The sequence below is a fragment of the Candoia aspera genome, chromosome 1 (assembly GCF_035149785.1).
Source record: "Candoia aspera isolate rCanAsp1 chromosome 1, rCanAsp1.hap2, whole genome shotgun sequence".
Lineage (NCBI taxonomy): Eukaryota > Metazoa > Chordata > Lepidosauria > Squamata > Boidae > Candoia > Candoia aspera.
Genome location: NC_086153.1, coordinates 947,166 through 972,304, shown reverse-complemented (window position 1 = coordinate 972,304; position 25,139 = coordinate 947,166). Strand labels below are relative to the sequence as shown.

The 25,139-nt window shown below is 54.1% G+C and overlaps 2 protein-coding genes across 4 annotated transcripts; one reads left to right on the top strand and one right to left on the bottom strand.

Moving 5' to 3' along the window:
* Window positions 1-9,592: 9,592 nt before the first annotated feature.
* On the top strand, window positions 9,593-18,618 carry RAB34 (RAB34, member RAS oncogene family). Of its 3 annotated transcripts, none has more exons than XM_063295313.1 (11): window positions 9,593-9,665; window positions 10,932-11,024; window positions 11,535-11,626; window positions 12,258-12,323; window positions 13,286-13,387; window positions 13,492-13,556; window positions 14,390-14,441; window positions 15,228-15,309; window positions 16,289-16,379; window positions 16,656-16,763; window positions 18,198-18,618. In XM_063295313.1, the coding sequence occupies exons 2-11, from the start codon at window positions 10,971-10,973 to the stop codon at window positions 18,263-18,265; spliced, it is 780 nt and encodes a 259-aa protein (XP_063151383.1). In that variant the 5' UTR covers window positions 9,593-9,665; window positions 10,932-10,970; the 3' UTR covers window positions 18,266-18,618. The 3 variants fall into 3 exon arrangements, with proteins under 3 accessions (XP_063151383.1, XP_063151392.1, XP_063151374.1); XM_063295322.1 differs by having other exon boundaries at window positions 12,255-12,323; window positions 16,656-16,759; XM_063295304.1 differs by having other exon boundaries at window positions 12,255-12,323.
* Window positions 18,619-19,547: 929 nt separating this feature from the next.
* LOC134491522 (adenine phosphoribosyltransferase-like) lies at window positions 19,548-23,233 on the bottom strand. The gene is made up of 5 exons (XM_063295334.1): window positions 23,025-23,233; window positions 21,538-21,631; window positions 20,673-20,819; window positions 20,343-20,438; window positions 19,548-19,847 (listed from the first exon to the last, which is right to left on the bottom strand). The coding sequence occupies exons 1-5, from the start codon at window positions 23,223-23,225 to the stop codon at window positions 19,621-19,623; spliced, it is 765 nt and encodes a 254-aa protein (XP_063151404.1). The 5' UTR covers window positions 23,226-23,233; the 3' UTR covers window positions 19,548-19,620.
* Between the last annotated feature and the right edge of the window lie 1,906 nt (window positions 23,234-25,139).

Sequence of the window (25,139 nt, the reverse complement as noted above, 5' to 3'; positions counted from 1 at the left end):
TCACCAACCATGCTGGTTCATGCTACCTTTGCCTTCTGGATTTATCCATATTATTTATTTCATGTTTCTGTAATGAAAGTAAAAGGAGCTCCTGCCCTTTGGAACATCCTTCCCCCAGAAGTGAGGTTAGCCCCCTCCCTCCTGGACTTGAGAAAAAAATTGAGGACCTGGTTTTGCCACCAGGCTTGGAGCAGGGAGAGGAAGAGCCATTCTTGGGCTGGCTGGTTCCCCAGTCCTGCCTGGGACCGGCCTTACCAGCTTTGGGCTCAATTAGATCTGCCGTTACTTGGATTTGACTATATGTTATATATTTATCGATTATTGGTATTATTTATGATTTTTTAAAATTTTAAATTGCTTTTATTGTGAACCCTAAATAAATGCCTTAAATCTTATTTATTTTCAGCTAACAAAGTGCTGAACGATGCTTTTTCTCAATCTGCTAGCGGGTTGGCCTCCAAATTTGATTCCAGAGGTCATCTCCTCCAATCGTAATGTATTTGCTATGTTAGTTAAATAGGAATAAGAACCGTGCACGTTCTCCTCTCCCCCCTTTCCCTATTCCAAACTACTCCAAACTCAGTTCTTACAGTAACTTCTTGATTATTGTGAAGGTTCTTCAGAAAACTCTTCAAAGAGATGCTGGGAGTTGAAGCGAGTATGTTCCACTTTGACAGCATAGACTAGGTCAGAAAGTGGAACCTTGCTGTGGGCAACGAAGCAGATCCTCTTCTTTCCCTCTTAGGTTAGCTAGCTCATCTCGTGCCCCTCGGCCTTTTCCGAAAATCGCCAGCTTGTTTGGCATTATTCTACATGCGATACTATTCTTTTTTGTAAGATTTGAAGCAAGACTTTGCATGTCTGAAGAATTTGTTCGATGGTTAATTTTCACAGTCTCCTGGATCTCCCTTCTATGGCACAGATACAAACTTTTGCAGCTTCCAGCAGTTGTCTTCCATATTTGTTTGTTTGCACAGAGCTGTTAGTGCTTTCATTGTCTTTAAACAATCCTGTAGCTATTTTACTAATTTATAATTACTGAATTAAATTTATAGGCCACCTGACTCCCAAATGACTCTAGGTGACTTACAGTTTAAAAAATCAACATACAGTATAAAAAGAATACAATAGACTAGAAGAGCGAAATATGAAAAAAAATCAAACTAAAAGAAACCAAAAGAAAAGAAAACTTAAAAGGGGCTGCACAGTCACCTCACCCCCGAAGGCCCTATTTTGTCTGCTGGGTGCTTTCCTGTCTGTCAGGCGTATTCCCTTCGTACCTCACTTTCCAGTGGAGCTGGCCCTTGAATATCTTTCTTTACAAAAACTGGGGGCTAAATGGAGTAATACCTCTCCTGGTCTAATCAGAGGCACAGCTAAGTTAACGTGATTAACTTGGTTTATTGATATGGTTTATTGACCATGATGACTATAAATACAGAGAGTACCTCCTTTGGGGGCAGATGGGCGGTGGCTAAACTTAATAAATAAATAAACAAATACAGCCAAAAGCCAGAGTCTACGTGTGCTGTGTGCAGTGCTTGGGGTTGCACAACACACGGTACCACAAATTAGACCACCAGATTTTCTCTTTGCTTGTAGGCAGCCCTGTTGTTCAGAGTACAGTGCAAAGTCAGGAAACTGGGTTAATGGAGTGAGGTAACTATGGGTAATCCTATGATGCAGGTGAGCCAGAGGGTCCCAGGTGCACTCCAGGGATGGCCAGGTACCAAGAACTGGGCTGTGGCTGAGGTCCTTTCCTCCGCCTGAGGTGTCTGTCAGTGGAGCCAATGGCTGGGTGAGTGGGGACAGGTGCTGGCTCGGAGTCCCCAAATAACTCGTCTACTCATCAGCCTTGCAGCTAAAGACAAGCCCTGTGTCTGCTGCTCCTTCTTTGGTCCCAGTCTGCGGCAGAGTCCTGCGAGCTGGAGGAGGCCTTCAGACTGGCCTTCCAGGGACTTCTCCCCAGTTGCGTAAATGCAGAAAAGGCGGAGAGTTTGGTGAGTTTGTGCCAAGAGGCTGCCCGCACTGCCACATTTTGCACCAGCTGAAGGTTCCAAATACTCTTCAAGGGCAGCCCCATGTAGAGTGTGTTACAGTAGCCCATTCAGGAGGTGACCAGAGCGTGATTAACTGTGAGCTAGGCCTCCCAGGAATGGGCACAACTGGCGCACAACATGAAGCTGCGCAAAGGCCCTCCTGGCCACAACAGCCACCTGCTCCTTGAGCAGGAGGGAGTCCAGTGAGTCCAGGAGGACGCCCAGATTGTGTACCGGGTCTGTCTGGGGCGGTGCCACCCCTTCCAGCACCAAAGACGGCATAGTCCCGGAACCGGCAGGCCCCGAAGCCCCTCCGTCTGGCCGGGGTTCAGCCGAGGCCTGTTGTTCCCCGCCCAGACCCTCCCAGCCTCCAGGACATCCAGAGCACTGCTTAATCTGCCAGGGTGATGAATAACTGGGTATCGTCAGCGTACTGATGGTTCCTCACCCCATAGCGACAAATGATCTCACCCACCGGTTTCATGTAGATGTTAAATAGGAGCGGAGGGAGCACCGAACCCTGTGGGGCGCCACACAGTAGGGGCCGTGGGTGGGACCTCTCACTCCCAATCAACACTGACTGGTACCAGCCCCGCAGGAAGGAAGAGAACCAGCCCAATACTGTGCCACCCACTCCCGACCCACAGAGCCACTCCAGAAGGATACCGCGGTCGATGGTATCGAACGCCGCTGAGAGGTCAAGGAGAGCGAGGATGGATGCGCTGCCCCCATCCCGCTCCTGCCAGAGATCATCCAGAAGTGCAACCAATGCCGTCTCTGTCCCATACCCAGGCCTGAAACCTGACTGAAAGGGTACCACATTTCATTGGTTTGCCCCATTTTTAGTTCTCCGTTCTTGCTTTTGACCTGTGGCTGCCCCTGGTATGTGCAATCAGCTGGCTCGGATGAGGCCTCTGTGTCTTTGACCCTGGCCTCGTCTAGCCCCTCAGTGGCATCCGCAGCTTTAAGATGCCCCTTCCCCAAACAGTTGGGGTGGGCTGTTTTGTGCTTGCCGGAGTCTGTCTGCCTGCTCTCCCTGCACGATATTTTTGTATCACAGAGGATTCTCACTTCTCAAGGGCTCAGGGGGATAGGAAACCCACATTCACACCCTGGGAGGGAAAAAAACAGGAGTTTGGTGGCATCTTTTCTGGCTAACGAATTCTAGGCTTGGGCCTTCTAATCGAATGTGTCGTCAGAAAAAATGCTACCCAACCCCCCCAGATTTCTTTGCTGCCATAGCCTGACACAGCTCCCCTTTTAGTAATATTGTGGGTAGATCTCCTCTCTGGATCTGGAGACCTGGCCAGAGAACCATTTGCTGACAGACGTTGTGAGCCTTTGGTCAAACAGCGTTCCTTCTGCATGCTTCCGCAGGTCATGAATGCAGTGCCTGAAAGTTAGTGGTCAATCACCAATAGCCATAATAAAGGGGATTTTCATGGCATGGCACCCATGTGGATCTTCTCTTAAAAGAGGCAGTGATGGGATCTGGCAGTGACCTGCCCTTCAAACCCAGCCCGGTTCCTGCTGGATGTGGCAGGTCCTTTCCATACCCTGCAGTCAGACCTTCCCACTAGAGTCCAGTGTCCAGAAGACCTTCATTATAAAGGACCATCCTTTATTTCAGAAAGCTGTCCTTTAGATTTATTTATTTTTTCAAAAACTCACTTTTGTCCTTTATTTGGGTCATTTAACTTTTACCATACAAATGGTACCACTTCATGCAGTCTTTCACATTCATGTGAAAAAATATGGAAATTGTCTGTTTAAAATAAATGTACGTATACTGTTTGACTTTAGATATTTTTATTAGAATGTGCACTTTTCTAAAGTTTTTCTTGGTTTTGCTCTTGAATTTTCCTTTATAAAGCAAAGTTATAAACATTTTTTAAATCCTTATGAACCTCTTCCAGATTTTCCCCTTTTTCAGGTTTGCCCTTTATTTTTTCTCAAGAAAATATGGTCACCGCACACCAGAGGGGCCAGGACCAGGGACATCAGGGGGTGGAGGGGATAAAAAAAGACAAGATGGTGCCGCAGCAGCATGACTGAAGCCCTGCCCCTTTTTAATGCATTGAGCAATACCCATAAAGAAGGAGGGGTACTTTGATTGTGCTTGTCTGCAGTGTGTGGTCAAAAAAGTCAAGATGGCAGCACAACAGTGCGACTGAAGCTCTGCACGTAAAAACTAGGCAAAGCTTTGATCACACTGTCACACCCCTGGTCTTGTGGGAATGCATTCCACAGATCAATTGCACATAATGCAAAGATACATTTTTTTGTGTGACAAATCTCCTTCTGGGCAGATTCACTGGATGACCCCTGGTCATTTGGAGGAAGAAAGAGGGATAAACCTGTTAACTTTCTCCAGGCCGAACATGATTTTATACAATTGTACGTCCTTAGTCACTTTTTTCCCCAAGCTAAAGAGTCCCAAATATTCCCACCTTACCTCATGCGGAAAGTTTGACACACATGCTCACACAGAACCATTTCTGTTGCTTGCTTCTGCATTTTTCCGTCTCTATTATATCCTTTTTCAAATGCAGCAACCTTCACAACTGTCCACAGTAACACACTATGGGGCCCTGCTGGCTGGGGATCATGGCACCAGTAATTCCATGCTTTTGGAGGGAAATGTAGTGGTATGTGAGAAAGACCTTGAGAGCCAGGGGGGGGGGGCACTGTCTAGGGAATAGTCAGATAAGAGAGGGCATAGCCTGTAGCTGCATAATAGAGGGAGAAAGAGGCTCAGAAGGGACCCTCCCTAGTTTCTTGGGCTGTAAAGGAGACAGTGGAAGAATTGTACTTTCCGACTTCCAGGATTCTGTCAATGTAGCTTTACAATAAAGTAGAATTAGCTCATCTGGTTGTGCTTCCTGTCTGGTCTACCTGGGAAGGCTGAAAAAAAAGAGAAGGGAAGGGAAGGGAAGGGAAGAGAGAAGAGAGAAGAGAAGAGGAAGAAGAGAGGGGGGTGTTTCAGCTGGGACTCTGCCCCCCCCCACCAACTTCATGTTGGCAGAGTGCTAGGAAAGCATTTGGCCCAAGAGAGGTCAGAAAAGTCACACACCAGGCATTTCTATAAAAATAATTTTATTTACAGAAAGCAAACATATTTAAAAGGCTGTTTGCTGAGAGGAGAGATTTCTCTCAGCTGCATACTCTCTGCAAGCATACACAGAAGGGAAACTGAAACTAAAACAAGTTCAGGAAAGTTCCTCCCTTAGGCAATGCAACCATTAACACTTAAACTGAGGACAATTAAATTCGACCTCTTCACCCAGCCAGAATGATGAGTTACCATAGTAACCTTAATCTGTAGTAGAAAACATATTAACACTCCCCTTTTTATACTACAGAATAAGATGCAAACCAATATTCTTTGACAACTCTGTATGTCTATTCATTCACAATATTTTAACATTATCTCCCCTTTGGTTTAACAGAAAGCTACCATCCTTCTTCCTGTGTATTTCCAAACCTAGGTTATTTGTTACAGTTCCAAGGCTTTTTAATGTGAAATGGCTTTTCTTGCAGGCTTCAAAATCAAGCCTTTGTTTTTCTGTTGGTGTGAACAGCAGCAAATCATCAACATAAATGCACAGATACATACAGCCTTGTTTGTCTTTCTTCATATATATACATGGATCTGCTTTTCCTTTTTCAAAACCAAAATTCTGCACTTTTTCATCTAATTTTTGGTTCCAGGATCTAGCAGCTTGTTTTAACCCATAGACTGACTTCTGCAGTTCACATACTAGATTCTCCCCTTTTTCATAGCCAGGGGGTTGCTGCATGTATAATTTGTGGTCTAAATCACCATAGAGAAATGCAGTTTGAATGTCATAGTGGTGAACCGACATTCCTTTGAGTGCAGCAATTTTTAACAGTAATCTAATTGATTCACCTTTAGCAACTGGTGCAAAAGTCTTGTCAAAGTCTAAATCTTTCCTTTGAGTGAACCCTTTTGCAACTAACCTTGCTTTATATTTTTGGATTTTGCCATCAGCATCCCTTTTCAGTTTGAAAACCCACCTACAACCTAGACAGCGTTCATTGGGAGGTAGATTTACCAGTTTCCATGTTTTATTTTCTTTCAAGGATGCTAACTCCTGTTGCATGGCAGAATGCCAATTTTGTGCAACCTCAGGTGGTAAAGCATTCACTTGTTCTAAAGACTCAGGTTCTGTGAATATGTGAAAAGCCTTTACTGTTTCACCCTGAAAACGTGATGGAGGAACGCCTTTATTACTCCTCTGAGATCTGCGAGGTAATACAGGGCTTAAATTTCGACTCCTATCACTTTCCTGAGAAGCATCTATCTCATCAGACAGATCTTCAGTTTGCTTTTCTGGTTTAATGTCCCCATCAGGCAAAAGATCACCATCAGCAAGTCCTCTTGTGGTGGTCAGATCAACTGGAGAGCTAGAATTTAATCTCCCCCAGTTTTGTTCAGCAAAAGAAGCGCTTTTGCTAATTGTTAATTTCTCTCCCACTTTGAACCCGTAGCTCCTTTGGCTTTGTTCACAGCCAACAAAGATGGCTTTCTTTGTTGTGGGGCCTCCTTTCCTTCTCTGTTGTTTTGGAATATGAACCCATGCAGTGCTACCAAACACTCTAAGATGGTTTACCTTTGGTTTCACACCATAAAACAAATGGAATGGAGTGTCCTGAATCACAGAGTTATACAATCTGTTTTGCACATAACAGGCAGTAGATATTGATTCTGCCCAATACTTAAAAGATAAATGTGAATCTTTAAGCATGCATTCCATCGCATTTTGCAAGGTTCTCCCTTTCTTTCAGCAACACCATTTTGCTGAGGGGTGTAATGGTTAGAAAGAATTTGTTCTATCCCCTTTTCCACTAGGAACCTTTTGAATTTGTGAGAAAGGTACTCTCCTCCTCTATCACATTGGAGTGCAGATACAGGCCTAGGGAATTTTCCATTTGCCCATGTCACAAAACCTTTAAATTTCTCAAATGCCTCATTTTTTAAGATGTAGATAAATGTGTATCTTGAGAAATCATCCATGATGGTCATTGCATACCTTGCTTGTCCAAGACTTGGAGCAAAAGGACCAATAATGTCAGAGTGTACAATTTCCAAAGGTCTAGTTGTAACTCTGTCACTGTGCTTACTCACAGGAGCTTTTAGTGTTTTGCATTCTTTGCAAACTACATGATCTAAGTATTTGTCACAGGGTTTTATCTTTAGGTCAGCACACAGCTGTGGCATTTGTGCTATATACTTGAAATTAGCATGACCAAATCTCCTGTGCATCAGGTGTACACATTGGTCATGATATGGAGTGTTGCCAACTGCAGCCTTGCAGCTTGGCTTCCTTGCATTTTGCACAATGTACAAGGAGTCTTTTAACATACCAGTAGCACACAATTTTCCATTTTTACGTATCTCACAACCATTTTTCTTAAATGTTATGACATACCCTGTTGCAGCCAATTATGCCACAGATAAAAGGTTTGATTGTAAATTTGGCACATTCAACACACCTTTTACAGTTTCTCCTAAGCAGGATAAATACAAGTCACCTTGTCCCATAATTTTGGTCACAGACCCATCAGCCAAAGATACACTTTGTCTGTCTGTTTTAGACAGTGACACAAAAGAGCTTTTACAATTACATAAATGATAATTGGCACCAGAATCTAACACCCATACATCAGAATTACCCTTCTCAGCAACCTGTGCAATTTGGGTTGTATGAAGATCCTTCTTCTGTGTTGCCCTTGTGTTCTTCTCTGTCTTTCTACTCTTGGGTCTCAAGGCACAGTCTTTCTGCAAATGTCCAGCTGAACCACAAGTGAAGCATCACTGGCTGGCTAGTGCTGTGGCCTCAGCTTCCTTTCCCTTCTTTTCCCTTGTTTTCTGGTACTGCAGCTTTCCAGAAGAGATGGGGGGGGATCTTTCCCTCTCTTCTCCCATTCAGCGAGTAAGCACTGTGTAACATACGGTGGGGTGAGGTCTGCTTCAGGCATAGCCTCTAGGGTACAAGTCAGCGTGTCCCATGTTTCATTCAGTGAGGACAGGAGGATATAGGATTTTGTGAGAGGTATAAATTCCATTCCTCTCTCCTGCAACTCAACAAACAGCTGCTGAATATGATGCAGGTGCTCAGGAAGGCTATCTCCTTCTGCAAGGCAGGCTTTGTACAGCTTTTTTGTCAGGGTAACTTTACTCCCTGCTGTTGCCTTTACATACAAGTCTCTCAAAGCGTCCCCAAAGTTGCTTTGCAGACTGCATGCCTCGCACGTGGACTAGCGGATTGTCCTCAACTCCCAGGATAATGGTGGCTCTAGCCCGCTCATCCTGTCTCAGCCATTCAGCACTGGGATTTGGGGGGGGGTTGCTCACCAATTGGAAGCCAAAGATTCTCTCTGCGAAGATACATCTCCATCTTCAGGGCCCAATTCAAATAGTTGGTCTCTGATAGGCGCTCCAGAGGCATCGCTGAGGACTGGGAGGTAGCCATGGCTTCTTCCTTCTTTTGCAAGTCACCTCAGCTGGCTTCTTTGTCCTGTAGACCGGCAGTTGCTGGAAAATCTCCAGGTGGCTCCAAAGAAAATCTTCACAGGTCTGTGCTACCTGCCTTTAAATTGTGCATGAGGTGTGGAGCTGATCTCTCTATTCTCTCTGGGGTTTTACTGGGCTTACTGGGGTTACTGGGCTGCTTACTGGGCCCATAACCGGTTGGCAGAGTGCTAGGAAAGCATTTGGCCCAGGAGAGATCAGAAAAGTCACACACAAGGCATTTCTATAAAAATAATTTCATTTACAGAAAGCAAACATATTTAAAAGGCTGTTTGCTGAGAGGAGAGATTTCTCTCAGCTGCATACTCTCTGCAAGCCTACACAGAAGGGAAACTGAAACTAAAACAAGTTCAGGAAAGTTCCTCCCTTAGGCAATGCAACCATTAACACTTAAACTGAGGACAATTAAATTCGACCTCTTCACCCAGCCAGAATGATGAGTTACCATAGTAACCTTAATCTGTAGTAGAAAACATATTAACACTTCACACCATCTACTAGGCTGCACCATCACCTCTTCCTTTGGGCCGATCCTGCCATGTTCTCTTGGGCAGCCCATAACGGTGCCAGAGGTGAAAGGAAGCTGAGCAGCCAGCAGCCCGTGCACGATTCTATTGGGAGACCAGCTGAGGGCAGATCACCCCGGAGAAGGTCGATTTACGGGCTGCTAAGAGTCGAGACCGATTTGATGGCAGCTAATACGATTAACCAACCGACCAACCAATCAATCCCGCGAACATGGCACTTCGGGCAGCTGAGGCGCCTGGGGGTACTCCTGAGCCCCTGCTCCCGGCGTGGAAGTACTTCCGAGACAACTCGGGCAGTCTTGGAAGGCCTCGGAAGAGGAGCGGGCGAGCGAGCGAGCCTGCTCCTGAGCGCGTGCAGAGGGCGACCCCCTCCTGCAGACGGGAGGCCCGCCCTCAGCCACGCGCCCAGGCTAGCCTGGGCGGGCTGCCGCGCAGGGCGCCTCCTCCCGGCCTGGCCGCGCCGTGGGGGGCTCTGAGTCACTCCTCCGGAGCAGATGCCGCCGGCTGGTGGAGCCTCGCCTGTCTGCGCGCCGCCGGGAGAAGGTAGGGGGCGTGGGAGGCGAGGGGCACCCGGCGCGGTCGCCGGGCGGGATCCCCGCCTCCCCTCCGTCGGTGCCGCGCCCCGGCGCTGAGTTGGGCCGCCGCCGCCGCGGGACCGCCCCCCCCCCCGTGCCGCGGACCACCCACGACGGCGAGGGCGCCCCTGGGGCGGTGCCAAGCGCTGCCCGGCGTTAGCGGGCGGGGAGCCGCGCCCTCTTTGTTCGGGCGAGGCAGCGGGCGCCGCCCCCGAGGAGCGGAGCAGGAGCCCGCGGCGCATCTGCTGGAATTTCCGGGGATCGGGTGACGGGTGACGGGCGGCCCGCCCGCCGCTCGCCTTCGCCCCCCGCCTTCGGGCTCGCGGGAGCGGGGCGCCAGCCAAGCCCCTCCCGGGCGGCGAGTGCCCGGCCGGCCCTGGCGCCGCGGAGCGCTTTCTCGCCCGCCCCGAGCAGGCAGGGCCGCCGCTCCCCCCGCGCCTCCGCCGCCCGGTTTGTCTGGAGGCGGCGGCCGGGCCGGGCCGGGCCGGACTTTCGCGGCCGTTCCGGGAGCAGAAGCCGCGGTTGCCCAGCTCGCGGGGCGGGCAGCGCCCGCCCCCCCCGCGCCCGCCCCCCGCCGGCTCCGCGGTCCCGCAACTGACTCCCCTGCCGCGCCGCGGTGGCGGGTCCGCCCAAAGCGGGACTCCGGGCTGCGCCCAAGGGTGCCCGGCAGAGGCGCCCGCCGAGGACCCGGGCGCCGGCAGCCCGCGGAAAACGCAGCTGGCAGCCCCGCGGAGGGTAGCCGCGGCCCGGACCCAGCGGCCTGTTGCGGATGCCGCCTTCCTGGGAAGGGGCCTGCGAAGCGGAGTTGCTGCCGACTCCCGTTTTTCTCAGATTAGGAATAACAGTAACATCAGAAATCACCCCAAGTGAACTAACCAGGCAGAGTAACAGCAGTCATTTATGATGCTTTCCCTGTGAGACTCCCCTCCAGTCAGTCCTCCTCCAGAATTCTCATTTCACCTATGGGAACACTGAGGTAACCAGGCATCCCGCGCTTGGCTCCGCTGCCTTGTGCCCAGCAAATGGGTCATTCCTCAGAGGGGTGATAGGGCACCCTAGTGGTTTCCCAGCACCCCTCGGAAAGGCTGGTTCCCCTCTGAGGGGTGAGCGCTCATGGCCGCAGAAGACGCTTTCTCCGGAGAAGGGCCCAAGGGTGACCAGCAGGGGCTGGAGGAGAGGAAGGAGAACATCAGCCATGGTGGCGGTTCAGCACCCTCTGCTTCTGTGCACGCAGGTGGGAGATTTACGAAAGCGGTCCCCTTGAATCTCCGCAATGAACATCCTGGCCCCTGTGCGGAGGGACCGGGTCATTGGAGAGCTGCCCCAGGTAAGACGGGTGTGATGCTGCACTCGGGGAGCCTTCGGCCTGTGGGACCTTGCACACGCCCCAAGGATCCCTCGGCCTGAGCTGCAGCCCCACAGTACCAGGACTCCGGGCATGCTCCTAGCAGATGCCTGAAGTTGGCTGGGGAGGAGGGGTCTCCACCTGCAGTACCCGAGAGCCTGGCCAGAGCTGGCGACTTCTCTGGCGCTGTCCAGAACCTCCTGATCACCTGCAGGAGAAGGCGGGCGCAGGCAGCCGGGTCTGAGGACAGACACGGGAAACCGCCGACGGGGTCTGCAGGTTGCTTTGTGTGTTCTTCAGAAAGCTGCAGGGGTGGCGGTGGGGGGGGCTTAATTTGCTCAGAGCAGGAAAGGCTCCAGAATGGAGCATCTCGCTGGGCCTGCCCTCCCTGGCAGACCCCCTGGCTGGGAGGTGGCTTTCTCCAGGGCTGGGCTGTCTGTTTGTGGGCAGAGATGCTGTGCTGATTCCACCCCCCCACCCCCCACCTTCCAGTATTTCACCAAAGAGGCAGCTCTGCATGGCAGGACCTCCTTCCATCCCAAAGTGGTGGGCACGTGCCAGGCACAACGGACGGGCACCGTGGGGTAAGTGTTCTTATGCCTTGGAAGGGGAATGGGGGGGGGGGCAAGGCCAAGGGCTGCTGCAAAGCTGAAGAAAAGGCAGGGCCATTTGTGGGCTCTGCTGGTTCGCTTTGATGCGGGCTGTGAGCTGCTGGCTCTTCCCACTTCCAGGCCCAGCAATGCCCGGATGCTCAGGGGCCCGTTAAGGGGTTTCATAGTGCAGGAATGCAGCTGGGGGGGCAGGGAAAGGCACGGCCGGCATCAGGACATCCCCGTTCAGGTTTCCTTTCGTTTGTTTGGAAGGTGCCTGCCGGGAGGGGTAGGCAGTCCCCCGCTTGCTCCAGGCCTGGGGGCGGGAGGCAGCTGGGATTGGCCCTGACCAGGCTGAGCACACAAGTGGCCCACCCCTGCCCTTCCTGCCCCGGAGACTCGCTGGGCTGCAAATCGCGTTTCTCCCATCCAGCGTAAAACCCACGTGGGCCATGTTCCATGGGCCAGAGGCTCTGGGGCAGGAGGTGATCACGTTCTCTTTCTCCTCCCTTCCTCCGTCTTCTTTTTCTCTCAACCTTGACCCTTTGGGTTTCCCACTTCCCCGTGGGGGGCTGCTTGGGCCCTCCTGTGCCTGTGCCTGACTCGTCCCATTCCTCCCCAGCAGGTTTAAAATCTCCAAGATCATTGTGGTGGGCGACCTGTCGGTGGGGAAAACCTGCTTGATTAACCGGTAATGATGGGGTTGACCGGGGGGGCTTCAATCCGCTGAGAGTTTGGGGTGACCCTGTGGAAAAGTCAGGCACGGCGGGGGGGCAATTTTTTTTTTTAATCTTATGAATGAGATCCTGGAAGGTTCCTGGGGAGCCAGATGCCAGTTCAGACAAGTGCATGCAGACAATTAAGGGGCCTTTGTCCAGCATGAGGCGGCTCTCGTTCACATGGAGTGGCATTTTGTGGCCTTGCAGCTTCCTTGCAAAAGGAAACAGGCATTTGTGTGCCGCCTGGGCAAAGGCCTCTTCTGACTCAGGCGGTGCCAGGGTGATGGGCCCTTTTGCCCTGCTGGTAGTGGCCATGTTGTTTTTCAAGGTGACTTGGAGGGAGTCCCTTGCTGATTTTTGGTGATGCTACACAGCTGTAAGGTGTGTGGTGGAAGTCTAAAGTAACCAAAGGAGCCAATCCCACTGGCTGTGTAAAATGTTTTGGCAAGTATGTGGGTGGTGGCATCCCTGGGGTGGCAGCAGGGGCACCTGGGCTCTGCCCCCAGAGTGGCTGCTGGTGCTGGGCTCACTTTGCCACTGTTGTTTGCTGGGAGAGAGACACCTTCACTGGCTGCAGAATTGATGCACCACCTTTGGAGCACCAGAACCCTCTGCAGGAATGCAAATGCAGGTGGGACTTCCCAACCATGCAGGTCCTTGCACAGTGGGAGCCCTGACCGTGGAACACATCCAGACCGCCTTCCTTGGCTGGATGTGGTTAGGTGGAGGCTGGGCAGCCATGGGTGTGGGCATTATCATCTGCTCTGAGCAGGAGGTTGGACTGGATGGCCTCGGGCCCCTTCTGGCTGCGGCCTGCCCTGGTTCCAACTGCCTCTGCCTGCAGAGGCCAACGGGGGATGCTGGCAACTTTCCCTGTGGTGGACCTCGCCGTGTTGCAGGGGGATGCTGCTCAGATCTCCTTTCCTTCCACCAGGTTTTGCAAAGATACCTTTGATAAGAATTACAAGGCGACCATTGGGGTGGATTTTGAAATGGAGCGTTTTGAGATTCTGGGGGTGCCCTTCAGCCTTCAGCTGTGAGTACCCCATGGCCTTACCCACCTCCAGCACCCCCTGGCCTTGTCACCTGCCACCCCTCCCCATTTCAGACCATCTGACCTCTCTGCTTGCCCCCTGCCAGGTGGGACACTGCTGGCCAGGAGCGCTTCAAGTGCATTGCCTCCACCTACTATCGGGGAGCACAAGGTGAGGGTGCAGAGGAGAGGAGGGGTCTTGCAGGGGGCTACTTCCTTGCCTGTCCACCCTCCCTGGGCATCCTGATGGCCATGAACCATCAGAGTGATCTCCTCTCCTTCCTTGGTTTCCTGAAATGTACCTGCTGCCCTTTGAAACATATGTTTTCCCTTGGAACATTCCCTTCCAAGATGGTTCAAAGCCACCGTCTAAACCAGTGTTTCTCAACCTTGGCCACTTTAAGATACGTGGACTTCAACTCCCAGAATTCCCCAGCCAGCATGGGTGGCTGGGGAATTCTGGGAGTTGAAGTCCACGTATCTTAAAGTGGCCAAGGTTGAGGAACACTGGTCTAAATGTTTTAACTAAAAAAAAAAAGGCTAAAATATATTCTGTGGGGAGGGTAATTTATGGGGTAGCCACCCAGAGTCACTTTTATAGTGAGATGGGCAGTGTATAAATTTAATAAAAAATAAAAAATAATAATAAATAAAAATAATGATTTTTGAGCATCAAAAACAGCTGGAATGAGATTAAGTGAAAGGCTGACTTTGTAACAGAGTCAGCGTTGCAATATTAAAAAGCCTGGGAGCATGAGGGAAAGGGTCTCCTAGCCCAGAGGAGGCCTGAGGCCCACCTCCCCAGAGGAGCGTTCCAGCCTGCAGCTGCCCGTGACGGGGAGCCTGTTCCTGTCTTGACAGGTGGGGCTCAGGGGGAGCATGTTTTCTGGGTCTCCCTGGATTTGCATAACACAAGATGGGGGAGAAAAAAGCCCAGGATTTGGAAGGGCGCCCCCTCCCCGCACAGTACTGAACCTGTTCTGTGTCCCCTTCCTCTGTTTGCAGCCATCATTATTGTCTTTGATGTGAATGACGTGGCATCGCTTGACCACACGAGGTAAGCAGCGGGCGCGGGGGGCAGCAGGATCCCCAATCCCAGCTTCTTTTTGGGGTCACCCAACATCATGAGTTAGTGATCTTTGCAGAGAGATGGATCTGACTCGATCAGCAGTGGCTTCTTGCTTGCTTTCCGCTGTGCAGAAGTCACTGTTTGCAAAAGTCAAAGGAAAAGTGTGTCAAATTCAAGGCGGGGGTCTTTGAGGACCCCACCGCAACCTGGTTGGAAAAGATTTGTGAAATCTTTAAAAAAAATACTAGGAGAACAAGCACACAAGTGCTGCTGAAAAGCACAGGGGCATTTGAAGGGGATCAGAGAAGTCAAGAGGGACGCTGCTACCCTGAAATGGAAGCAGTACTTTTGACCCCTCCCACCAATGCCCCCGGTGGGTGGCAGGCCCTGGCCCCCCTGGGCCGATCTCCGGGAAGGAAGTCAACTGGGAAGTCGGAACCGTTCTGGAAAACGGGTCCCACCTGCTGTGCAGAAACCCAGGTGGGTGGGCCGATGAAGCCCCCAGGAGGCCTTACTTGGGGGGAGTAGTTCCGATCTGTCTGATCCAGCGAAATTCCCCCGGGGGATTGTGATGTTTTACTTCAGTGGGTGCTTTTTGAACTGGCTGCCCGGTGTTGCACCAGCAGTCGGGGTCCCGCAGGTTTGATCAACAAGGAAACGAAGTTGCTTCCCAAACTGACCGTTTAGAAGGGCGGCAGAGCAGTTCCAACATCAAAGAGATGGGGAGAGCGGTGGGAGGCACTTTGGGGTAACACTGCTTCCCCCCATTTTCAGGCAGTGGCTGGCAGATGCCCTGAAGGAGAATGACCCGTCCAACGTCCTCCTCTTCCTAGTTGGCACTAAGAAGGATCTCAGTGTGAGTTGTGGGGAGAAGGGAACAGAGCGGGGGGTCCCTCCAGCTCCCACCTGGGGGGAGAGTAGTTGGGGGTGCCCAGGTGGCACTGGGGCTGGGCAACGCTTCGCTCTGGATTCAGGAGAGGCAGCTTGGGCACAAGGGACTGCAAACGCAGCCCCGTCTCGACCCGGCGCAGCAGAAGCCTCCCTGCAGCAGCCATGCAAGCCAGCTCCACTGAGCGCCTGGGGGTGCTCCTGCGTGTCCCAAATCACCTCTCCTGAATCGAAAATGAAGGCCCCTCGACCGCCACGCGCAGCTCAGGAAGCTGGATTCCCACAAGGCTCCTTGGTCAGAGGCGTTGAAAGGAAAAGAGTTAGATTTTGGGATACTGGAAACTGGGTGTGCGTGTTTGAGCACTCCACTCCTCGGTAAATATCGTAAGGGTGGGCCTCTTGGATGCCTCTGATCCTCTTTCCAGCTTCCTTGGGGTGCAGGGGGGGGTGCTTCGGTTTCCAGGGGAGGAGGAAGGGGTGCCCGGATCTCCCCAGCCTGCAAAATGCCACCCCTGTTCCCAGACTTGGAGGACTCCGTTCCACACAGCACCCCCAGGCCTGGCGCTTCACTGAGTGCACCAAACAGGTCCGGCCCCAGACAGCCCGCCGTCCAAAATTCGACCCAAGGGAAACAGAGGACGTTAATCCAAGGGGGTGTTGAAGAAGAGGTACCAGATTCCGGCACGCTTATTTGGACTGCCTCAGAAGAGCAGCGTTTCCCAACCTGGGGATTCTGCACATGCGTCCTCTGGCTCCCAGAATTCCTGGCCAGCCAGGAATTCTGGGAACTGAAGTCCACATGCCTGGAGGCCGCCAAAGCCACCAGGGAGGGGTAGCTGCAGCAAGGCCCAGGAGCTTGGTACCTTAGTGATTTGCTCCCCCGTTCAGTGCTCCCCTCCCCACCTGGAGCCACCGCTGCCCAGCTCAGCCTTCCTCCCTCCCCACAGTCCGCTGCGCAGTACGGCCTGGTCGAGAGGGATGCCCGGAAGGTGGCAAAGGAGATGCAGGCTGAGTACTGGGCCGTCTCGTCGCTCACAGGTAACTGGCAAGGGCTTTCCCTGCCCATGTCTGGAGCATGTGGGGGCCCCTCTGCCCCTAAGAAGGGGCAGGTGGGGGTACCCCAGAGGGAGGTGCCAGCACTGCCTTGGGGGCAGACCCACTTTGCTAGCGGGGCTGTGCCCTCTGCCTCTCTGAAGCGTCTCAGCCTGGAAACAGAGGCCTGCTTTGCAGGGGGGGGGGTGGCTCTGCTCAGCTGGGGTGGGGAAGACTGAGTTGCCCCCCCACCCCATCTCACAGTCTCCCTCTTCCATCCAGGTGAGAATGTGCGGGAATTTTTCTTCCGTCTGGCTGCGCTCACCTTCGAAGAGAGTGTGCTGGCCGAGCTGGAGAGGAGCAGCGTGCGCAGGATCGGGGACATTGTGCGTGAGTACCGTTTGCTTGCAGGAGACCAGCTGGTCCCAGGTGGTGGGCAGTTCTGGGGCATCCACAGACCATGGTCAAAAAAGTTGAGATGGTGTGATGGAAGTTCCACCTGTTCTTTATGTTCAATGCGCATGTGTCCATCGCGGCTGCCACCTCAGCTTTTTTGACCATACCTGTGGAGACCCCTGGACAGTCCCCTTGGCCTTGAGGCAGGTGACTGTCCCACAGGCTTTGCTCTTTCCTTGTGCAGAATTTCTCCTCTGTGAATAAATTGTAAGCCCCAACCCTGCACACATTTTCAGCCTCATGACCCCTCTGTGCCTCCATTTGTATCCTCATAAGGACTAGAAAGTTAGCATTAAAAACGAAAGCCCATTTTTTCTGGAGCTGAAATGACCAGCGGTTGCAGGGCAGGCAACCCGTTTTAGCCAGAGAGTTGAACTGACTCCTTAATTGGAGTTAATTAAAACTGTCATGGGGGGATGATGGTGGAGGGGAACCACTGGGATTCCCAGACCTGAGGGTCAATGTCCATACCAGCCCTAGAGGGCGTTTTCGTGCCTCCTTGCTGCCCTCTAGTGATGACCTGGAGTTGGGCAGCCCAGATCTGGCAGGAATTGAGATGGCTTCAACCCCAGGTCTACAGACTGCAGAAGCGCCCTCCCCATTTCCATAGGCTGGTGCCCCTCCCCACAGCACAAACAACGCTTTTCTCTCCTAAGGGAGGCAGCACCCAGCCATCCTCAGTTGTTAGACCATCAGAGGATAGACAAGCTGGCTTAAACCTGTGATTCCACCTCGGAGTGGGGCTGGGGAGGGGCTGATGGGGACAGGGAAGAGGGGCGAGAGAGGCAGGATTAGGCTCAGCCCTGGGCCAAGGGGGGCAGCAAAAGTGACTCTTTTGGGCTGCAGAGTGTCCCCTTGGCTCAAGGAGGATGGGGGGCATTTCAGCTGGGCGGTGGGAAGAGAGCTCTCCATCCAGCGGTTGAGGGGGTTGGGTTGGATGGCACCAGGTGGACCCAGGTTCAACTCTCAGCAGCTCAGTGGGGGATTGTGGGTCAGTCCCTCTCTCTTGGCCCAGCCGACCTTGCAGGGTGATTGTATGGGGGAAAATAGAGCAGGGAGGGAGGGAGGGAGGGAGGGCCGTGCACGCGGCCAGGAGCTCCTGAAGGGAAGGCAGACGGAAAAACCCAGAGAGGGATAACAGAATGAAAGCAGGCAGCCTTGCAGGGACGAGGAGGACTCTGGGGCGGGGGGTGGGGTTTTCTGCCAGCCCGAGGAAGAACCCCTCAGGGCCAGGTGTGGCCACGGAGCAGAGGCTCCTCGCCCCACTGGGCTCTCCCCCTGCATTTCCGAGGCAGACTTGTGGCCCCGCAGGGAGGTGGGGGAGCCGGGCTGTGGGACGCGAGGCCATGGGCTCTGCTGCCTTTCCAGGGATCCACGGGGACGAGCGGGACCTGTACTTGACGGAGAAGAGGAAGCGGAGCAAGTGCTGCCCGTGAGCGAGCGCCCCCGAGCAGCCCTGATCTCCGCTGCCCCAGCATTTGCACGGACTCACTTCTAGACCAAAGGGGCTGCCCCCTGGCGTGCAGGGGGCACCACCACAGGAGAGACAGACACATCTCCCAGACGCTGCCAAACCAAAGATTTCTTGTGGAGCCCCCCTTCCCGAACGCTCCCCTGTGCCTCGGACTCACCGCCACCTTCCCCCGCAAGGGCCCACCTTTCTCTTGGCACCAGCAAGCACATGCCCTGCTTTGAGCCCCCAGAGCTGCAGCCGACGCCCCAGGGCTGCCCGGACTGTGCCAGCCACTTCCTCCTGCCTGAAAAAGAAATGCCTTCCTTGCTTTTTCTACCTGGCTGGAGTTTCTGTGTCTGTTCGGCTGAGCTGGGGGAGGAGGTGTGCTCAGGGACTCTGGCTGCCGAGCCCAGAGACCCCTCAGTGTTGGGAGCCAAAGGGGGTAGGGGGGTCTGGGAAAGGAAGGCGGAGTTAGCTTCTTGTGCCCACTGGCTGCCAGTCCGAAGGGGGTGCCTTTAGCCTGTCTGAGTCCTGGGAGGCCTCCGGGTGTCTGGACTTCAACCCCAGCCCTGCCTTTGCTGGCTGGGAAATTCTGGGACATGGAGCCCACCCGTCTGGACAGTGCCTGGTCCCACGGGGTGCTAAAGCAGCAGAGAGTCTTCCTCTTGACCCCCTTGCACAGAGGGAGGGCTCCAGCTGCCTTTGGCCCCGCTGAAAGGGGGTGAGGAGGGACCCCTGCTCCTCAGAGGGCACAATTTGTCCCCCTCTCTGAGAACCCCCTCTGCATTGAGTAGCAGGGGGTCCACAAGTGCCTCTCCTCTGCCCCCGCCCCATTTTCCTGAACTGGGTCCTTCCCTGGGCAGTGCAGCATCAAGATCTCTGTCAGCCAGCAGGGGAGCCAGTCCAGGCAAAGGGGCAGGAAGCCCCCCAGCAAAGGGATGGACTGCAGCAGAAAAGGGGCCCCTCCCTCCCCTCCCCTCCCCTCCCTGTATCTTGCCCTGAGGCCAGGGAGCGGGTCCCTTGTGGGGTGCCCTTCTGAAGGCATTTGGTACCGCAGTGACCATCAGGGTGGCTGCACGGAAAGACCAGGGTGGGGACAGAATCGTCCTGGGGAAAATCCATCCAGGTGGTTGCCAAGAGTCAACGACAGCTTGACGGCACGTAAATCTGTCAGTCAGTGCGTACAGACATACACATGCACATAAATGTTCTCAGCATGGCAGGAGGTTTATTGGCTGTGTTTGGTCTGCTTTCTGGGGCTGGAGAAGCTGCTCGGCGGACAAAGGAAAATCCTCTCAGGCACGGGGAAGGGTCTGCCGGGGGCACAGAGGGCACAGGCTAAGCAGGGGTGCTGCCAACCCCCAGGTGTGCCGGGGCGAGGACATGGCTTGGGTGCCGTTGCAGCTGCTGCTCGCTCGGGGGGCCGGACTGGAAAGCCTGGAAGGAGTCCAACTGGTGAGCGTTGAACTGGGGCATCAGGTGAGGGGGGATGCAGTGGGACCACTTATAGTGGGACTTGAGCCAGCGGCCACCATCACTATCCTCAATGCAGATGGCAGCGATGCCTAGAGGGGGTTGAGGAAAGCATCAGCGGGTGTGTGTCAAAGCATCAGAGTGGGCCAGATGTTCAGCTCCTCCGAGGTCCTGCTTTGCAGACTCGAAGGCCAGCTGGCTACCTCCGGCGTCTTGCAAGCGGGAGCCAATGCGCTCTCCCCCGCCCTGCACTCTCGCTCTCCAACCAGGTGCCCTCTGGGTGGGTTGGGAGGAGCTGTGGTTTGAGCACATGGGGAGGGTGCCAGGTCGCAAAAAGTTGGGTGACAATTTGGCAGCCAGAGGTAGACTCTCTGTGGCCAGGGAGGCTGCTCTTGGAACAGCTGAAGTGAGTCATAAAAAGCCTGCTGGATCAGGCCAAAACTGTCATGCCTCCAGGGGGGCCAGAAGCTGGGTCTGCCAGTGTTGGCCTCCGAGGTAGACTGCCTCTGCACCTGGAGGTTGCAAACACCCGCCCTCGAGCCTGGCATTGGGGCAACAGCCACACAGGTGCCCCCTCCCACCCTTACCTGCCACCACGCCGCCTTGCCTTTCCACCAGCTGGATGGCGCCTTGCAAGGTCCCCCCCGTCTCCACCCACTGATCCACCAGCAGCACCTGCAGGCCTGGAGGGAGGGGCAGAGCCAGAGTGGGTCACTGCTCTTTCTCGCCCAGCTCCCCCCGCCGCCTTTGCAAGGGGTCCCAGGGGGTGGAGCTGAAGCTTGCAAGCACAACTTCTGTCTGAGTGGGCCCAGTGGCGGATGCCACGATGCCAGCCCCAGGCAGATGCCCCATGCCGATGACCACACCCAGCAGTGGTGGACCCTCTGCAGCAAAGGGGTGCAGTGCGGGCCCCCCACCTGGGCTGATGGCGTCTGTGCGGGCTTCCATCACTTTGTCACGGGCTGAGTAGTCCCTGTAGGCCTGGGTGATGGTCTCGACACAGAGGTGGCCGACTTTGCGAATGGCCACAAAGCCTTTTCGGAGGGTGACGGCAATGGCAGCACCTAAGCAGGAGGAAAATGGGAGGGAGGGTGTCATTCATCCTTCCCGAGGAAAGCCACGGATCCCGGTCCACGGGGGCAGCTGATCGTTAGTGAGGAATTTATCCAATCCTTCCTTGCACTCCTAGAATCATTGCATGATGAGTTGGAAAGGATCTCAGAGGTCATCTAGTCCAGCCCCCAAATCCAGGGAACCACCCTTGGCAGGTGACCAACCTGCCCCCATTTGGAAGCCTTTGGAGAGAGTGGGTCTGCTGCCTGATGGTTGCTAAGCAGTGCTTTCGTCCCTTTTTATTCTGGCAACGTCAACCCTGTGAGGTAGATTCAGCAGATTGAGAGTCACTGGCCAAGGAGTTCCGTGGCTGGATGGGGACTGGAAGCCCTACCGCATCCTGCATTGTATCTTGGCCTTTCTAAATCGGAGGGCTTCTGGAGGAAGTAATTCAGCCCCCAGAATTCTCAGCGTACCCTAAGGAGAGAAACCAAATAAGAAAGACAACAGCTGGCATCTGGCAGCCCTGTTGCCCTCTTTCACTGAAGGTGGCATCTGAGCACCACTTTTGGGAAAAACCTACCTGGTTAGCTGTTTGCACCCAGGCACCCAACCCGTGCAGGTGCAGAATGTGAGCTCTCCAGGTGAATCTGGCTGTTGAAAATTGGTCTCCCACCTGAGCTAAGGCTTGGGTGAGGGTGGGGGGGTAAAAGACCAGCAAAGACAAACCCAGGATGAAGCCCATGGCATCAATTCCAGCCACCAGGTCGATGGCATCGTTCTGAAAGGGTCGCACCAAGTCTTCGATGCAGTCGTGCAAGGCCTGGCAGGAGAGAAGAAAAGGAGGCCACTGCGCAGTTACCCCGGGCCCGCAGAAAAATCATCCTGGGTAGGAGCTGCTGCTCTGAAAACGTATTGCTCCTTTATCAAATTTGTAAGCCGCCACTTTTATTGCATCTTGTGCCAGCTTCCGACATTTAAAACATCCCCAGTAAAATGGCAATGAAAATATAAACTGTAAAATGCCCACAGGAACTGCAAAGGCTAAGGTGCCCATGCCAGAGAATAAAACCATCATGGTAACATCAAACCCCAATCCTACTGCAAGAATAAACGCGTAATGGATGGTCCAAAAGTGGTACCCAACACAATATTCAGAACAGAACTGTTAGTTGACTTTCAGATCCCAGAGGCCATCTGGGAGAGTCTAATCCATGGCTGGCTGGGGGATTCTGGAAGTTGAAGTCCACACATCTTAAAGGTGCTGAGGTCGAGAAACACTGCTCTACTGTAGTCTTTAACTGCCTGGCTGAAATGTGGGTTTACCAGGAGTCTTCCCTGCAATTGATGCCCAGACACATGGCTGGCACTTTATGAAGCTGCTAAGACCAACGCAACAGCAAGACTGTTTTAGCAAGTTGGCAACAGGCTGGCTCAGGCAGCCTCCAGTGGTAAGGTGGGAGGACCCCAGAGAGCATCTGTCCAGGGTAGCTTGGTGCCTGCAAGACCGCAGCCTTCCAGGCCCAGATCCGTCACTGTGCAAGGCTTTGGCAGGAGCGCCTGGAACCAGCTCGGTGGGGCTGATAGGTTGACTATATTCCCCATCATCCCCACTCAGCCCAACCTGATGGACCACAGGAGAGATTATCGTTCAGCTTGCCCTGAGCCTTTGGGGGAGGCCTGAGTTGGGCACCCTCCGAGAGGTTTGCCCCCGGTTGAGTGCCGGGGTGAGGCCTCCCACCCTGCTGACCATAACATGGGATTTGGCTCCCCAAATCGCTTCAGAAATAGAAGGTGGCCCAGAGACCTTCTCCTTGGCCTCTGGACTGGCCCTCCCTCTGCATTTTCTTGTTCCTGCTGCTATATTTAGTCACTTACATGTGGCCATCGTGAGCGAGTATTTGCGTATAGATTACCTTACGTTACACTATGACACTGTTAATAATAGACATTTGGCAGTAATGGCTCTCGCTCTGAAATGTGGTTCACAAATCCAAGCAACTGTGGGGCAACCTTGCACACATGTTATGCTTGGGCCGGTGACCAACAGGCGGTTGCAGCCAGCCTGGTGGGTGGGCACTGCCCAGGTTCATCCGGGTGGAGAAGGGCAGAAGAGCTCTCCTCTCCTCAGGAGATCCCAAAGAGAGTGAGGAGCCCTCTCCCTCCTTCAGCCCCCGACACCCCCTTCCTGCAGGGGTTTTGCCCCCTCCCCGTACCTGATGGTGGCAGTAGAGGCGGGAGGGGTCCAGCCAGGCGTAGGTCGGGCCCTTGACGTTGGGGGCCATCAGCTTCAAATACCAGCCCTGCTCTCTGGAGGCTGGGATCGTCTTCAGGTCCATGGGCAGAGCACTGGTACCACCTGTGAGGCCTCTGTTGCCAGGGGATGGGGCACAAGACGGGCAAAGAGAGAGAAGCATTTCAGGCTGGCTGGCAGAATGGGCCAGTGTTGCTCTAAGATGAGAGAAGTGGGGTGCAGCCAGGCAATGGCACTTAAGAAATCAGCCTCGCCGTGGGAAGCTGGAGATCAGTGGGGCTGGGAGGAAGGACTTGGTCCAGATAGCCAGAGAGGGGGGAGTGGAGTTCATTGGAAAGAGGTGGAGGCAAGGAGGGAGGCAGTCAAAAAAACAAAAGGGGAGCCCCTGAAGGAAGGTGGAAGGTCGGCCAATTCAGTCTCCTGTGCCTTTCACAGGACCTTGCCCTGGGGTAAATCACAGAAGCTCAACCTGACCCCTTTCTCCTAAGGAAAACCAGCAGGTCTCCTCCCAGGTAGGGGCAGAGCTGCAGGGGCAAAGCTGCAGGGACCCGCATAGCAGGCCAGGAGGAAGAGGTCTTCAGGCAGCAGAGCTGAACAGCAGCTGGCAGCCCATCGCCCCAGGCCCAAAGGCATTTTTAGACCACTGGAGAAGGGCCGCTTTGTGCTTGCTGTCTAGTGGCCAGCTGGAAAAGTGGGGGCTGTCCCCTCCCTCGGAGCCTCTGCAGCTTTTGTTCCCCAACAAGGTGGCTTTGATCTGCTCAGGGAGGTTTCTGGATCTGCTGAATGGGGCAGTCATTTTTTAGGCACCTGCGCCAAGCACTGAGCTCGCCAACCTTGGCTGATCTGGAAAACCTAAACAGGGTTGGATCCAGTTAGTGCCTCCCTAATTAATTAACACGGAAGCGTCTCAGTCCAAAATCACCAGGAGTTGCACAACTCAAGGCAGTTTTTACCTTTTTAAAAAAAAGTTTTTTAAAGTGTGGGTTCTGACTGCTTATTCAGAGTCATAGGACAGGGCTAAGGGGATGCATATTGAATCCAGAGCCGGTAATGTTAAGGGCAGCTTTGCATTTAACAGGCGGGCGCAGGAGCGTTTCCTCTGGGAAGGGGTCTCTTCATTTCCCCGGGGCAAAGGCCACCTGCCTGTGCTTTTCAGGCCAAGTTGCAACTAAACCTGGGCAGAGATTCTTCTCCAGGAGCGGAGGAGAGAAGGGGAGAGTTAAATTCCCCTCCAGGGGCTACTCGGATCCCCTGCACTCACCCACATTGGAAAGAAGGCCCCGATCCGGGGTACTCAGGGACTCGCCCCCCTGCCCAACTCACGCCCATCCGCGCTCCCGCCCAGCCACTCCCCGCGGCCCCGCGCGCCGGAGCTGCCCCTACCTGGCCGAGGGCGCTGCGAGCGGGCCCCGCGCGCCTCCCGGCGCCCAAACCCGGCCGGGCCCTGGGGGGGGGGTCTTCCCTCTTGGCCCCGCCAGCAGTCGCCCGTCCCGGCGGAGGCCCAGCGGCTGCTTCTGCGGCGGCCAACTCGAGCCGAGCTATTCGGCGGCGGGGCTGGGAAGGGGGCGGGCAGAGCGAGGGCGAGGGCGAGGAGCCGGGAGCGGCGAGCCTGGCATCGCCCGGCGGGCGCAGGCAGGGGCTCTTCTGGCAGCGGCCAAGGGGGGCGTCCGGGGCGCGGCGCTCGGGCACGCGGGGAGGATCGCCGGGCTGAGAGGGGCCTCGCAAAGCGTGGCGAAAGGAGGGGGCCAACAAAGCTGGAAGTTTGGCAGCCGGGCTGTGAGGGGGTCAAAAAGTAAAGATGGGGGCCACGGTCGCAGGACGGAAGCCCCACCCCATCACAATGCGTAAAAGAGGCAGGATTTGGGTTTGTGCGGCCGCCATCTTGACTTTTTTGACCCTGCTGATGGAACCTCCCCTGTGCTGAAACTGTGAGACGACAAGGATCAGTGGTTTGCAACCTTAAAAGAGGAGCCTCAGCCTGCGTACTGGGAGGAATTTCCTGACCGGCAGCAAGGAGGAGGGGCCCACTTGCAGGAAGACCTGAAGGACCCGGCTGGGGACAGACCCTCCCGGAGGA